The 13013-nt window shown below is 42.1% G+C and overlaps 1 protein-coding gene across 1 annotated transcript; it reads right to left on the reverse strand.

Moving 5' to 3' along the window:
- Positions 1-668: 668 nt before the first annotated feature.
- Positions 669-4479, reverse strand: LOC147641556 (zinc finger CCCH domain-containing protein ZFN-like). Its single transcript, XM_086788733.1, has 7 exons — positions 3548-4479; positions 3226-3380; positions 2924-2986; positions 2629-2748; positions 2065-2358; positions 1462-1800; positions 669-1204 (listed from the first exon to the last, which is right to left on the reverse strand). Exons 1-7 carry the CDS (start codon positions 3693-3695, stop codon positions 956-958), a joined length of 1368 nt encoding a protein of 455 aa, XP_086644859.1. The 5' UTR covers positions 3696-4479; the 3' UTR covers positions 669-955.
- Positions 4480-13013: the final 8534 nt, after the last annotated feature.

Raw genomic sequence — 13013 nt, forward strand, 5'->3', positions numbered from 1 at the left:
GCCCAAAATGATGCACGAAATTTTTAAATTTGGAGAAAAAACTGAAAATGCAAAAATTGACTCAAAACATGTCAAGAAAGGCTCCAAAATGCTCTCATATTGCTCCAAAAATGATTCTATGGTAAAATTTTACAAGAGAGAAGCCATAGCTTGGGAAGTTAATACTTGAAATTTTAAAAAATGAAAAAAAAAGTGCTTTTTAGAAAGAAAGAAAAGAGGATCAACTGCAAGAACTTTCATACCACTTAAAGATGAGGGATTAGGATTTTCACTCGTGAACACGGAGTACCACATGTTTCACTCCCCGTGATAACACCATAAAAGCTTGCTTGGAGCAAGAAAGTGATTAGTATTTGATTATCAAAAAGATAACTATAAGTTATAGTTCACTTACCTACTTTGCCCCTTGTTCACATTCACTTATTCTTTGGCCTCTATACATGTGTGGCCTCCTATATCCATGGCCTTTGGCCCATACACATAACCTAGGCTAGATTTATGCATGCCCATGGGCTACCACATTACAAGATCTCTACTACTTAAGGAGACACAACAGATCTAAGCTGGTACCACGTGTTTTTAACTAGTCACGCACTCATTGAATACATCATCCAAGAAAGACATAACCTTCCATTCTCTGGTTCTCAACATGCCCCTTCCCCAGATATAGTGTAATCAAGTGTTTTTTTTTTCTTTTTTCCCTATTGTCAAGAACATGATTCATAAAAAGATGAAAAAATTTAACCAAAAAATCAATGGGTTGTGTTGTTCAATGTAGCACTGACACAGATGAATGTAGAGGGCCAAGCCCAAATCGCCACATGGTGAACCTTTGCCCATGACAACAACCAGACTCAGGTCATTCATGATTGCTTGCAGCTCCTTGCATGTTGCGAGGGAAAAAGGCTATGGAGGAGCACATAAATGTTTCCAAAATGGAACCATGAATGTTGTGTTATTGCATGCTTGCGGATGGAACACCCCCTCCTCCCAAAAAATCCCTTGAAGAAGAAGGCCCTTCCAATTCCAAAGGGGGTTCAGCAGCAGGAGCATTCAAAGCATGTGACTCCATTGAGTACTGGGCCATAGGAACATCGGCCAACAAAGGACCATAGCCAGTTGGCATATGGGAATGATCAAACCTGCAGGTCTGCCCATACTTGCAGAAGCCAAACCGACTGAAGAAAGTGCATGGCGGGGCTCCCTGTTTAACCCGATGAGAACAGAAATCCAATCAGAATTCCATACTATCAAAACCCATTCACTTCAATAAAAGCCACAATGCGTATCCTACATCAAGATGTGGCAAGTGTTCCATAGCCACTAAGCACAAACGTTGTAGCTTGAGTAATTATTCAATGACCAAGGGCATACAATATTAGCACACATCACGTGCACGACTTTGGACAGTTAATAGGCAATTGAGAGACAGTATCAAATCCAACAGCATGAACATCATACCGGCCTCAAGGGAAGACCCATGGGATTTAAGCGACTGCCTTGAGTAGAAACACTTCCGTCTCGGGGGTGATGAAACCTGCACTGTGAGCCAAATCTGCATTCTCCAGTTTTCATGTAGTATTGGCATTCTGGCTGACCTGGCCTCTCTGGGTAAAGGGTTTCACTGGGTCCAGATGTTGTGGGAGATGGAGGAGTGGGTAGCCTCATGGTCCCATGCCCTGGTATGAATGAAGGGTACAAGCCCATCCCCACAGGCTCTTGAGATGGTACTGCAGCACCATATATGTAACTTGTAGACAATGCTTGTTGTTGTCCCTCTTGAATTGTCCCAAGAGAGGCCTGCATAAGCAACATAGTTTCAATCACTACATCAGAATATCATCACAAACGTTGTCCCAGTAGCAATGAAGGACACTCACAGCGTTGAATGAGATAGCAAGCTTTTCCATGGGCAGAAAAACAACATTGCATGCCTTCAATTTACATCCCAAGCATACTAGAACAAGAAAGAAAATCCATCTAAAAACATGACAGAACGTGGCATCTTACACCACTTGCACCTTTTAAAACCCTAAAAATCACCTTGAAACACAAGAAACTTACTTGATATGGGTTCCATGCTTGCATCGAAACACCACCTTGTGGAGGGGGCATGAGTAAAGGTGCAAAATTTGATGGGCCTGCAATACTGGGAGGTGGTAAATAGGGGGGTCTAGCCATGGGCCAAGCTGGCAAGCTTGTTGGATATGGCTGTGGGGCAGAAGCAGAACCCGAAGGCAGTCCCGGGAACATGGGAGATCCTCGCATGGACACCACTGGCTGTGGGTGATTGAATTTACAAGTCACCCCATACTTGCAGTTCCCAGTCCTCATGTAGTATGCACAGTCCTTTTCACCCTGCCAACACAAATTTATCAAACATTTATCAGTACAACCACATATGCCATATTCTTGCGATAATTTGAACCACCTAAAAGGCTCAGCTCTTCTGTCCATCTTCTTTGTGACTGCGAGTAACTGATATTTCAAGGCTTGAGAATATACATATGGCCAAAAACCATGCTAAATCCATGACTTTGCCCTTCAACTCCCACAAGTGATGAAGTGAGTTTTTGAACCAGAGAGGGCTATTAAGCATGGGTTTTACAACATTTTCAAGCTGCGTACCGGGCGCAATGGGAAGTTCAAAACATTCAATTGGGCGCTTCCTGCTAGTCCAGCTTTTTCTCGTGGATGATGGTATTTACATGTCGATCCAAACTTGCAGGTGCCTGTTTTCAGATAATACTGCAAAAGCAGAATTCGGGAGTAGGTTACATTCATCTTCATACATAAAGCTACAAAAGCAGAGAATGGACATCATAGAAGAAGACACAAACGGGCACAGCAGTTGTGCTGCATTGCATCAAAACAAGGCAAATGTACATTACAGCATAAAAGCATGACAAAAGATGCTACATACTTGGCATTCCGGTTGCCCAATCCGCTCAGGATATTCTCCTCTGCTCCGTGTTGCTGTTGCCACCTGCAACCCCATGAAGCTTAGAATTTTGAAATAATAAGGTGTTGAGCAAATGAGCACAAGTTGGCAATGCAGTAAGTTTATTTAAGACTTGATAATAGGACGTTCATCCCTCACGGATAGCATACCCATGCTAAAAACCAAGCTGAAGCAATGTGTATTTCCACAGACACGATGCACCTTCGTCCCTCTAATCTAAGAGAAAGGTGTGTAAGCCGCATGGGCATAGGTCGAATACTTACCAGCCTCCGGTTGGGTGGATGATTGAATTTGCAGTTGGAACCGAACCCGCATAGACCAGTGCGCATGTAGTAAGCACAATCAGGCTCATCCGGACGCTCTGGGTATGGGGAGCCCATGCTTTCCTGAGGCCGCAGGGTCATCCGCCACATTGCCTCTGCACAATTAGAACACGACCCCAATTCAGAGGGATACAGCTATGAAAGGTTTGGCATATTTAACCCCTTCTGTGATGATGAGATCGCATGAATGGAGGATACAGAACACCAGAAAATGAACTTTTTGGAGTAGATAGAAAAAGGGGGAAGAAGAAGAGGGTTTTACCTTCCACACCAGTCTGGCCGGCGCCAGAGGAGACCTGATGCTGCTGTGTGTGCGGCCATTCTGCATGCCTCCTGAGAGAATCTGAAGTCCTTGGGTTGCGAGAGTCAATGGAGGAGAATGCGGGATTTTGAGGGTTTCTGAACTCCATAAGACATGGAGACTAGCCAGCCAAAGTGAGTGGCATCGATAGATTAGAGAGAAAATTCAAACCGACCCACCATGCCCACAGTCAGATAAGCTTTTGCTTGATTTGGGCAGTGATGATTTGCGGGGAAAGAGGGGAATGCGAAAGAGAACCAGAATTCGTGGGCTGATTAGCAAGATGGTCAGTAATCTCCGAGCTTCTGGCTATGGCGGAAGAGGAGCTAGCACACAGAGAGCCCCGACCCACAGCGGGACGGCAATCGCAAAGGCTATGGGGAGCGACAGAATAGGGGAAAAGAGGGAATGTGATGAAAAAATGTCGGAGAGGCGGGTCAGATTCGATGTGGGCGATTTACGCGAAGCTAGTGGCTATGGTGGAAGCAGACTCTGCACGCAGAGGAACAGAGCCATAAGGCAAAGACAATTGGAGAGGCCATGGCAGAGACTAGCGAATGGGAATGGCACGCGATCTAGTGCGAAGCGAGCAAAGCTCTTGGCTATGGTAGAGAACCAGGGTCTGCAGCAGCAGAAACCCCGGGAGCGCAAAAGTGCTCGGGAGAACGAAAGGGGGCACCTGCGAAGAAGAAGAGGACGACGAATTCGCAGTAAGAAATCCCACACCAAAAATCAAAAGTATTAGCCATTTTCTAAGAAACCACTGCCGGGAAACCACCAACGGCCCCAAACCAGAACGACAGACAGCGTCATAGCAACCAGGAAACCACGGCTCGCGCCTGCCGACAGGGCCGACTCGCCGATACCGCCGTCCTCCTGTTCAATCATTGCCAACCGCAACTCGCCCCTCAGATTTTTGCCCACCATTCCTTCCACGTGGCCTTCCCCTTTTGCTGACACATGGAACATAAGCTCTACATGACCTTTTCCGCTCTACATTTCTGCTAATTTACGTCGCTGCCTTTCCGCTAAGGCAAATTCAATGCACACATAGACCACACAATTTTGGGGCCTCCCCCTCCATCTTGTACTAATGGTGAAATACCCTCGCTTTAAAAAAGCTTAATTAGCAAGTAAATCTGAAAAATCATAACTAATTTTTTTCCAAAAAATCAAAATTCCAAACATTCTTTCTTAATTTAAGAAGTAGAAAGTGAAATTACACTTAAGCCGAGTATTCCTCGAGCTCATTTCTTTGATACCATACATGAGTTTGAGGTTCATACACTCTTCATCTTGCTAGCCCAAGGTGGCACATAAAAGAGACCAATGTCTGTCATGATCATGCATTTCGCTTGAGTTTTTGCTGAGTATGTGACCATCTTTTGTGTCGTGAAGGTGGAATCATGCATTGGCTTGCACAAGCAACCCCTGTCGTGTAGCTCACAGGCATCGAACTCGGGTCCCCATCATGAGACCAGTATGTGACCATCTTTTCCAAACTTTCACCCAAAGTTGATCTCTCTCTCTCTCTCTCTCTCTCTCTCTCTCTCTCTCTCTCTCTTCACAAGGGATGTATTGCTTAGGCCATTTTTTGGCCTCCTGGGATGACAATATATTTTGTTTCATTTCATTTCTCTCCCTCTCTTTCTCTCTCTCTCTCTCTCTCTCTCTCTCTCTCTCTCTCTCTCACACACACACACACACACACACACATGTGAGAGTAAAGGATTTTCACAAACCCCCTTATAAACTACAACCCACTACCTGTAGTTATCATACTAGTAGGTTTCTTGATAATGTTTCTTTTGGTTGCAAACATGGCTCAAGACCTCTGTGGTATATTATGTATTTGGTATGGGTCATTTTGGCCTTTCTTAGACATCAATAGGAATCTCTCTCTCTCTCTCTCTCTCTCTCTCTCTCTCTCTCTCTCTCTCTCTCTCTCTCTCTCTCTCTCAAGACCTCTATGGTATATTATGTATTTTGTATGGGTCATTTTGCCCTTTCTTAGACATTAATAGAAATCTCTCTCTCTCTCTCTCTCTCTCTCTCTCTCTCTCTCTCTCTCTCTCTCTCTCTCTCTCTCTCTCTCTCTCTCTCTATGCACATGCGAGTGCATGTGTGTGTGTATAAACATGTGCACATGTGTGTGTGCATACACGCACGTGCATGTGTGTGTATATGTGTGAATATGCATGTGTATGCATGTGCGTGCATGAGTGTGTGTGTGTGTGTGTGTGTGTGTGTGTGTGTGTGTGTGTATGCACATACACGTGTGTGGGCACATGTGCATGTGCATACATGCAAGTGTAGCCTGCCAGAACTAACATGTGCTGAACTGTCACACATGTGTGCACACGTGCATGCATGCAAGTGTCGATCGTCCAGCTGACAAGTGTGAACTGACAAGTGACGATCGTCTAGCTAACAAGTTCCAGCCATCCAGGTGTCATGGACAAGTGTCTCCAAGCTAGTGATTCATGATGAAAGCTACCTGCGGCGGTCCATGCATTTACCAGGTCCACTTGCACACCATCAACGAGCCAATGGCATGTTCCTAACACGTTGCACAATGTGTCCCTATTATTGGCAAGGGGCAAGTTACATTAGTGTGTCTCTAATATCGGTAGGTTGCACAAGGAATCATGCTCCATGTTCAGTGGCACTTCCTGGCACAAACGGTGCACCTACCCAAACATGCACCGACTTGCACGCGGTTGAATTGCTAAGGGGATGGAATGAATGAATGCTTTTGACCTTGATCTTCATTGTCTTTGTAGCTGTCTCTCTACCATCTTGTCAATTGCATGTTGTCACTGTCTCCTGGTGAGTGTACATTAGGCATAGTGTCTATCTAGTGTGTGTGAGTGCATAAAGGAGCAGGGCAGTGTAGCCTCAGTGTCACAAGACCCTAATGTGAGTGCATAAAGGAGCAGGGCAGTGTAGCCTCAGTGTCACAAGACCCTAACGTGTCGGGTAACAAGATCTGCCACTATAGCAAGGTAAAAAAAGCATGGCAAGTATTACACTTTAATGTAATACCATAGCTTTTGAAAGGTCCATTTTACATCTCACCAAAGTCTAAGTCTTATGAGCTAGATAACTGCACATGTCGGTATTCTTTAATAATAATCATTACATGGGATTCTTCCATAGTCCTTCACTTACCTTGGAACAAATAAAGTGAAAATTTAAGTATTTTTAAATCGTGAACAAGTTGTTCAAAAAGATTCTAAGAGTTCTTAACTAGTTTTAAAAGGAATTAAATGGTCTAGGATGGCAATTACAAAAGAGGCAACTTCTTCTTAGCATGAGATATTTCCATGAATGTACATGTAGCATCATGCTTTTGCAATAAATAGAACAAGCATTTATTTAATATTGGGTTTGATGGAGCTATCACACTTCTTGTTAATGGTTTCTAGGGTGTATATTTTTTATATTCTCAAAGTGAGAAACAAACACCTTCACAAGCTATGTAGAAGCTTTGCTTTTAACAAAAGCCTATTAGAATGTATTAATAATTGTTTTTCTCTTTAATACTCTAATGCAAAGGATTGGAAAAGTAATTTGTAGCTAGAAGTAAAGCACTATTAAAGGAATTAAGCTATGTAAGCTTTAAATGTTCTTTGAGAAATTAGACTCTCCATTCATTGTCTTTTGTCCATATGTTCCTATGTTTTATTATTGAGTTTCCACTTACTAGATCCTTGTACTAGATGAATTAACTAAAGCATCACCTTCTCATCACAATTTTGTACATTAAGGTAATTTATATATAATGCATTTATATTGAGATATATAGTTTACATTGTAATCTGAGCATATTTCAAGTATATTGTTTTGGGTTGATGATTATTATACTCAGTTGAATATTTCATGGTTAGATGGTCATGTCTTGAAAAAAGTATTCCTTTCTTTTTAAGATATGAGTGGGTCCTCACAAAGCCCCCACACTTAAGTGGGCCCTCCCCCATCCCCTTGTAATGTAATGCCATATACCACAACTAGAATCAATATCTTTAAGCCTTTGAAGCCGTATAAGTGTGCTACGTGCCTAATAAACAAAAATGAGAAAATGAGAAAAACAATTAAGAGCTTGTTCTCTTAAGATCTAACCATTCAAATATATTAAAAAAACTCACATGAGGAGGGGGGAGAGGGGGGGAGGGTTTGTTTTTTACTTTGGGTCACCTTTTATATGTAACATAGCACAATAGTAAATGGAGGGTTTTTTTTCGATTGAGAGACTTACATGGGATGTACATGTAGCAGAATATTAGAAAAGATTTATTTAATATAATTCATGTATGTAAATTTACATAATAGGGTTTGAAATTTAAAATCCAAGCATGTATACATACAAGAGGGGGTAGACAATTATGTTAAAAAATAAAGAAATAAAATAAAAATAGAATCCTTATAACTTCACTACTCAAAACTTGGTGATATGTTCTAGATCATGGGCAAGACACAAAAAAAGACTAGAATAAATGTGCCACCTAAAGGGTCCTTCACAATGGTTAGGCTAATCTTATGTCCTTTTGTTAATAATATACATGTCAATAAAAACCATTGTATTTTTAATTCTTTGAAATTATAAATTAATGGACACTAATAGTTTAAGTAGTCCAGATAAGAGGATACAAGTGCGTGTATATAAAAGAACACTCACAATTTCACAACAAAAAACTTCAAAACTCAAATTGCATAATAATAGAGATAGAGAAGTACACGATATGACTGAAGTCATACAATAGATAGCAAAGCTCCACACCCATGTAGGGAGCTTTGATGGCTGATCTAGAACTACTGAGATGGAGCATGTATGCTAATAGAAGCTAGAGAGTAAACTCATAGTGATGACTAATTAACTAAGAAGGCGATTGGTTGTGTAGCTACATAATCCTATATATATGCAGGGCAATGATGACATGACCACGTAGGTCCGCAATCCACACATGATAAGTTTTGTGTATAACAAGTTCCACTCATAATGTTTGAGAAGAATGTGAGGGAGAGGGTGAGGTTGAGCTCTTTGCAAACAAAATTTTGTTGGTTTAGGATGGAGGATTAGATGAGGCTCAAGGTGGATCAAATGAGATAACCACCATCATTAGAGCATGATTAATGAGCTAGAGAGTTTAGAGTTAAGGACACACTAATGAAGCATAATGTTAAGGAAACACTAATCAAACATAATGTTAAGAACACACTAATTAAGCATAATGTTAAGAACACACTAATCAAGCATAATGTAGAGGCAAAATAATAGAGTAATCCCATAGTAGTCCATGTAAGAGGATATAATGTGCGGTGTGAGAACACTCACAAGAGGTAGAATATTTCACATCAAAAAAAATAAAACTCAAATTGCATAATAATAGAGATAGAGAAGAATATTATATTATTGAAGTGATACCATAGATAGCAAAGCTCCACACCTATGTGCTCTTGGAGGAAGCTTTAATGGTTGATCTAGAGTGAAGGATGTATGCTACTAGAAGTGTTAAGAGTTTGAGAATCATGCTACTAGAAGTGTTAAGAGTTTGAGAATCATGCTAAGCTTAGTGCTAATAACATACTAACCATATACTTAACGAGACTCATAGTAATCAAGAAACTCCATAATGCTAATTGCACACTAATGAGAGGTAGACAAGATAGGCACACTCACACTCTGAAAAGATGTAGGGAAGAAGAGAGCTTGAGCTCTTGCAAGCACACACACACACTCACAAAACCCTAAAAGAGAACACACAAGGTGAGAGGCTGAAAATCTTCTTCTTCTTCACTCAACACTCAACTCACCATATACAAAGATAAGAGTACACACATATGAAAAGGTACTCAACCAAATACATACTAGGGTTCTCTATAGTGTGAACCCAACTAAATGAGTTGGCACTATAACTATGCCAGGTCTCTAGAATGGTTGTCACACAGCCTGTTATCCCATTGGCTGCATATCACCCATGATCTCACCAACCATGCCAGTGGTGTAAGTGTTAGGCCTATCCCCCATGCGGGTCATCAATGTCCATCGCCTCACTAGATGAGCTCGATATCTCAACACTCTCCCTCGAGCTCAACTCCATCTTATGTACACCAAGCGAAGCCCTGAATCTGCAAAGCTTCTTTGTACCCAATGCTTTGGTGAAGATATCAGCGACCTGATCCTGTGTGCTGACATAAACAAGGTCAACGTCTCCTGCCAAAACCTTCTCTTTGACAAAATGGTAGTGGACCTCTATATGCTTTGTGCGAGCATGAAAAACTAGGTTCCTATCCAACTGTATACTGCTAATGTTGTCACAGAAAATGACAACTTGTCTATCCACTAATAGACCCAAATCTGCAAGTAGTTTTCTCAACCACCTCACATGCTGCCATAGAAGCACCTCACATGCTGCCATAGAAGCACCTCTGTACTTGGCCTCTGTGCTGTGGATAGAGCAACCGTAGGCTACTTCTTACTGCTCCAAGTCACAGCAGCACTCCCCAAAGAAAACATGAAGCCACTAGTAGATCTTCTATCTGAGATACTACCAGCCCAATCAGCATCTGTGTACCCATGTACACAGATCTCTGTCCCAGTTTCATAAAATAGTCCACAATGCAACGTAGACCTCACATATCTCAGTATGCATCTCAATGCATCCAAATGCGGCTTCCGTGGAACCTACATAAACTGACTCACCAACCCAACAGCATAGCTCAAATTCGGCCTGGTGATCGTCATGTAGATCAAGCTTCCTACTATGTGCCTATACATATAGGATCCTCCAAAATCTCTCCTGAATCTGCACTCAACTTGCCATTCTGATCCAATGGCACCGAGATAGGCTTACAGCCTGTCATACCATACTTGGACAACATGTCCAAGCCATACTGTCTCTGCAGTAATCCAATACCATGTGGTGACCTAATCACCTCAATGCCCAAGAAATATCTGAGCTCCCCCAAATTCTTCATCTCAAACTTTTGTCTAAGCAAGATCTTTACATCAAAGATCTTTGCATCATGGTCCCCCATAATGATCAGGTCATCTACATAGATGACAATAAGCACAACCGCTCTATCACTGTGTCTCACATACAGCAAGAAATCTGCATTGGCTACATGAAAGCCAATAGTGACAAGATACTCAGAAATCTTGTCAGACCATGCTCTTGGTGCTTGTTTTAAGCCATACAAGGCTTTCTTCAACTTGCAAACATGCTCGGGGGTAACTAGGTAGCTGACATATACACCTCTTCTTGCAAATCCCCATGCATTCGGCCACCTCCTTGGCCACGTCCACGGCCTCCTCTACCTCGTCCTCTTCCTAAACTTGTGTAGAAGGCCTGTTGCTCTGAACTATTTTTGTTTTATGAAGACTGTTGGTCTTCACCCAAGCTCTTCTCTTCTATAATCAACATAGACACCAAATCTGTGAAACTGGAAATGTTTTCGCGAGTCTGAATAGACGTCTTGAACGCCTTGTATTGTGGCCTGAGACCACGTAGACAGACTTCCACCTTATCATCATCATCTACTGAAACGCCAATAGATGCAAGGGATTCCATAATAGATGCAAGGGATTCCACAATACCCTTGATCTTCAATGCATAGTCATTCACAGACTCTCTTTTTCTCCACAATATGAAGTTCATTCTTCAACTGTATCTTTCGTGCTTTGGTATTCATTTCATAGAGTTTTACCAAGGTGTCCCACGTCTCCTTGGGGGACTTGGCATCCTATATGTGCCCAATCATGGTGTCCTCCTGTATACTGATAGAGAGCTAATACATAACTTTTCTGGCTCCTTGGTTCCAATCCTTAAACTCTTTCACATTTGTAGGAGTCGGATTGATCTCCGATATCTCCGGTGCCTCTTCATGCTCACCTTCTATGTAGTCCCAGTAACCCTTTCCCATCAGGAAATTCGTTAACCTGAACTTCCAAGCATGGAAGTTGTTCTTATCAAGCTTCTCAGCAACAATCTGGTTTATGCCATCATTTGACATCTTGCCAGACACACAAATTTACCAGAAATAGCACTCTGGTTTGTCCTGCACAAACTGCTGTATTTTCTGCAGCAGTACTGTACTACATTCAAATGTCACAACAAGTGACCTCAATGTGCATACATACACCCAATGGCAATTGTTGACCTCCTTCCAGCACACACAATATCTGCACTACCAATTTGTCTTTCTGCAGTTCTTAAAATAGAGTTCTGCAGAGAATCGATGACTTACCCACAATGCTCGAAATCGCCTGCTTTCTGAAAAACGGAGGTCCTAACGCGCTCGAAACGCATTTTCGGTCCGAAAAACTTTATTTGATATGACTTTATAGTTGCCCTATAGCTTTACTCCCGCGAAGAAAGCTCCTCAATCAGAGATCGTTTGCCGGTGCCTCTCGTAGAGCTCCCGACAAGGGTGTAGTTGCCAGCACAAATTGGGAAGAGTAGATGAAGCTCTTACCCTCGTACCGCTTCCTGTGCTTCTCTTGCTTGCAGCTCAGACCTTAGCATGAACTAGGCTATGATACCATGAAAAGATGCAGGGGAGAAGAGAGCTTGAGCTCTTGCAAGCACACACACACACACTCACAAAACCCTAAAAGAGAACACACAAGGTGAGAGGTTGAAAATCTTCTTCTTCTTTACTCAACACCACTCAACTCACCATATACAAAGATAAGAGTACACACATATGAAAAGGTACTCAACCAAATACATACTAGGGTTCTCTATAGTGTGAACCCAACTAAATGAGCTGGCACTATAACTATGCCAGTCTCTAGAATGGCTGTCACACAGCCTGTCATCCCACTGGCCGCATATCACCCAGTGGTGTAAGTGTGGGGCCTATCCCCCAGGCGGGTCATCAGTGTCCACCGCTTCACTAGATAAGCTCGATATCTCAACACACTCAACAGCTTATATTTGTAATATGTTATGAACCATACAATGAAAGGCTTCTAATATAGATAGCCTTTATCCCAATCTCCTTTACATGTGTCATCCCATGTGGTAATCCCTTTTCCACATTCTTTTATGTGGCTCTCATAAATCACATCCCACACAAATATCTTTCTCATAAAGTGTGTTCCCACACAAGTATAAACACACAATTTATTGTACATTGTACATTTCAACACCCCTCCTCAATGTAAAATTAGATGTGTAACTCTCCTCTGCCAAATCAATAGACCACTCACCTCTCACCCATGATAATTTGGCATTGTGCCAAAACTCTCAACACTCCCCTCCCCCTCAATGAGAAATTGGGGTGTTCACAAATCTAAGTGTGTATGCATATGCCTAGCGAGCCTAGACACCTCAAGTTTGTTTTGAGCACCAAGTTGCTTAGGCAAAACCACCCAAGTGCTTTTTGGACACCTATATGCCTGAGAAAATAAACCAACCCATCA

Source organism: Cibotium barometz, chromosome 1 (genome assembly GCF_041138505.1).
Source record: "Cibotium barometz isolate CiBa-2024 chromosome 1, ASM4113850v1, whole genome shotgun sequence".
NCBI lineage: Eukaryota > Viridiplantae > Streptophyta > Polypodiopsida > Cyatheales > Cibotiaceae > Cibotium > Cibotium barometz.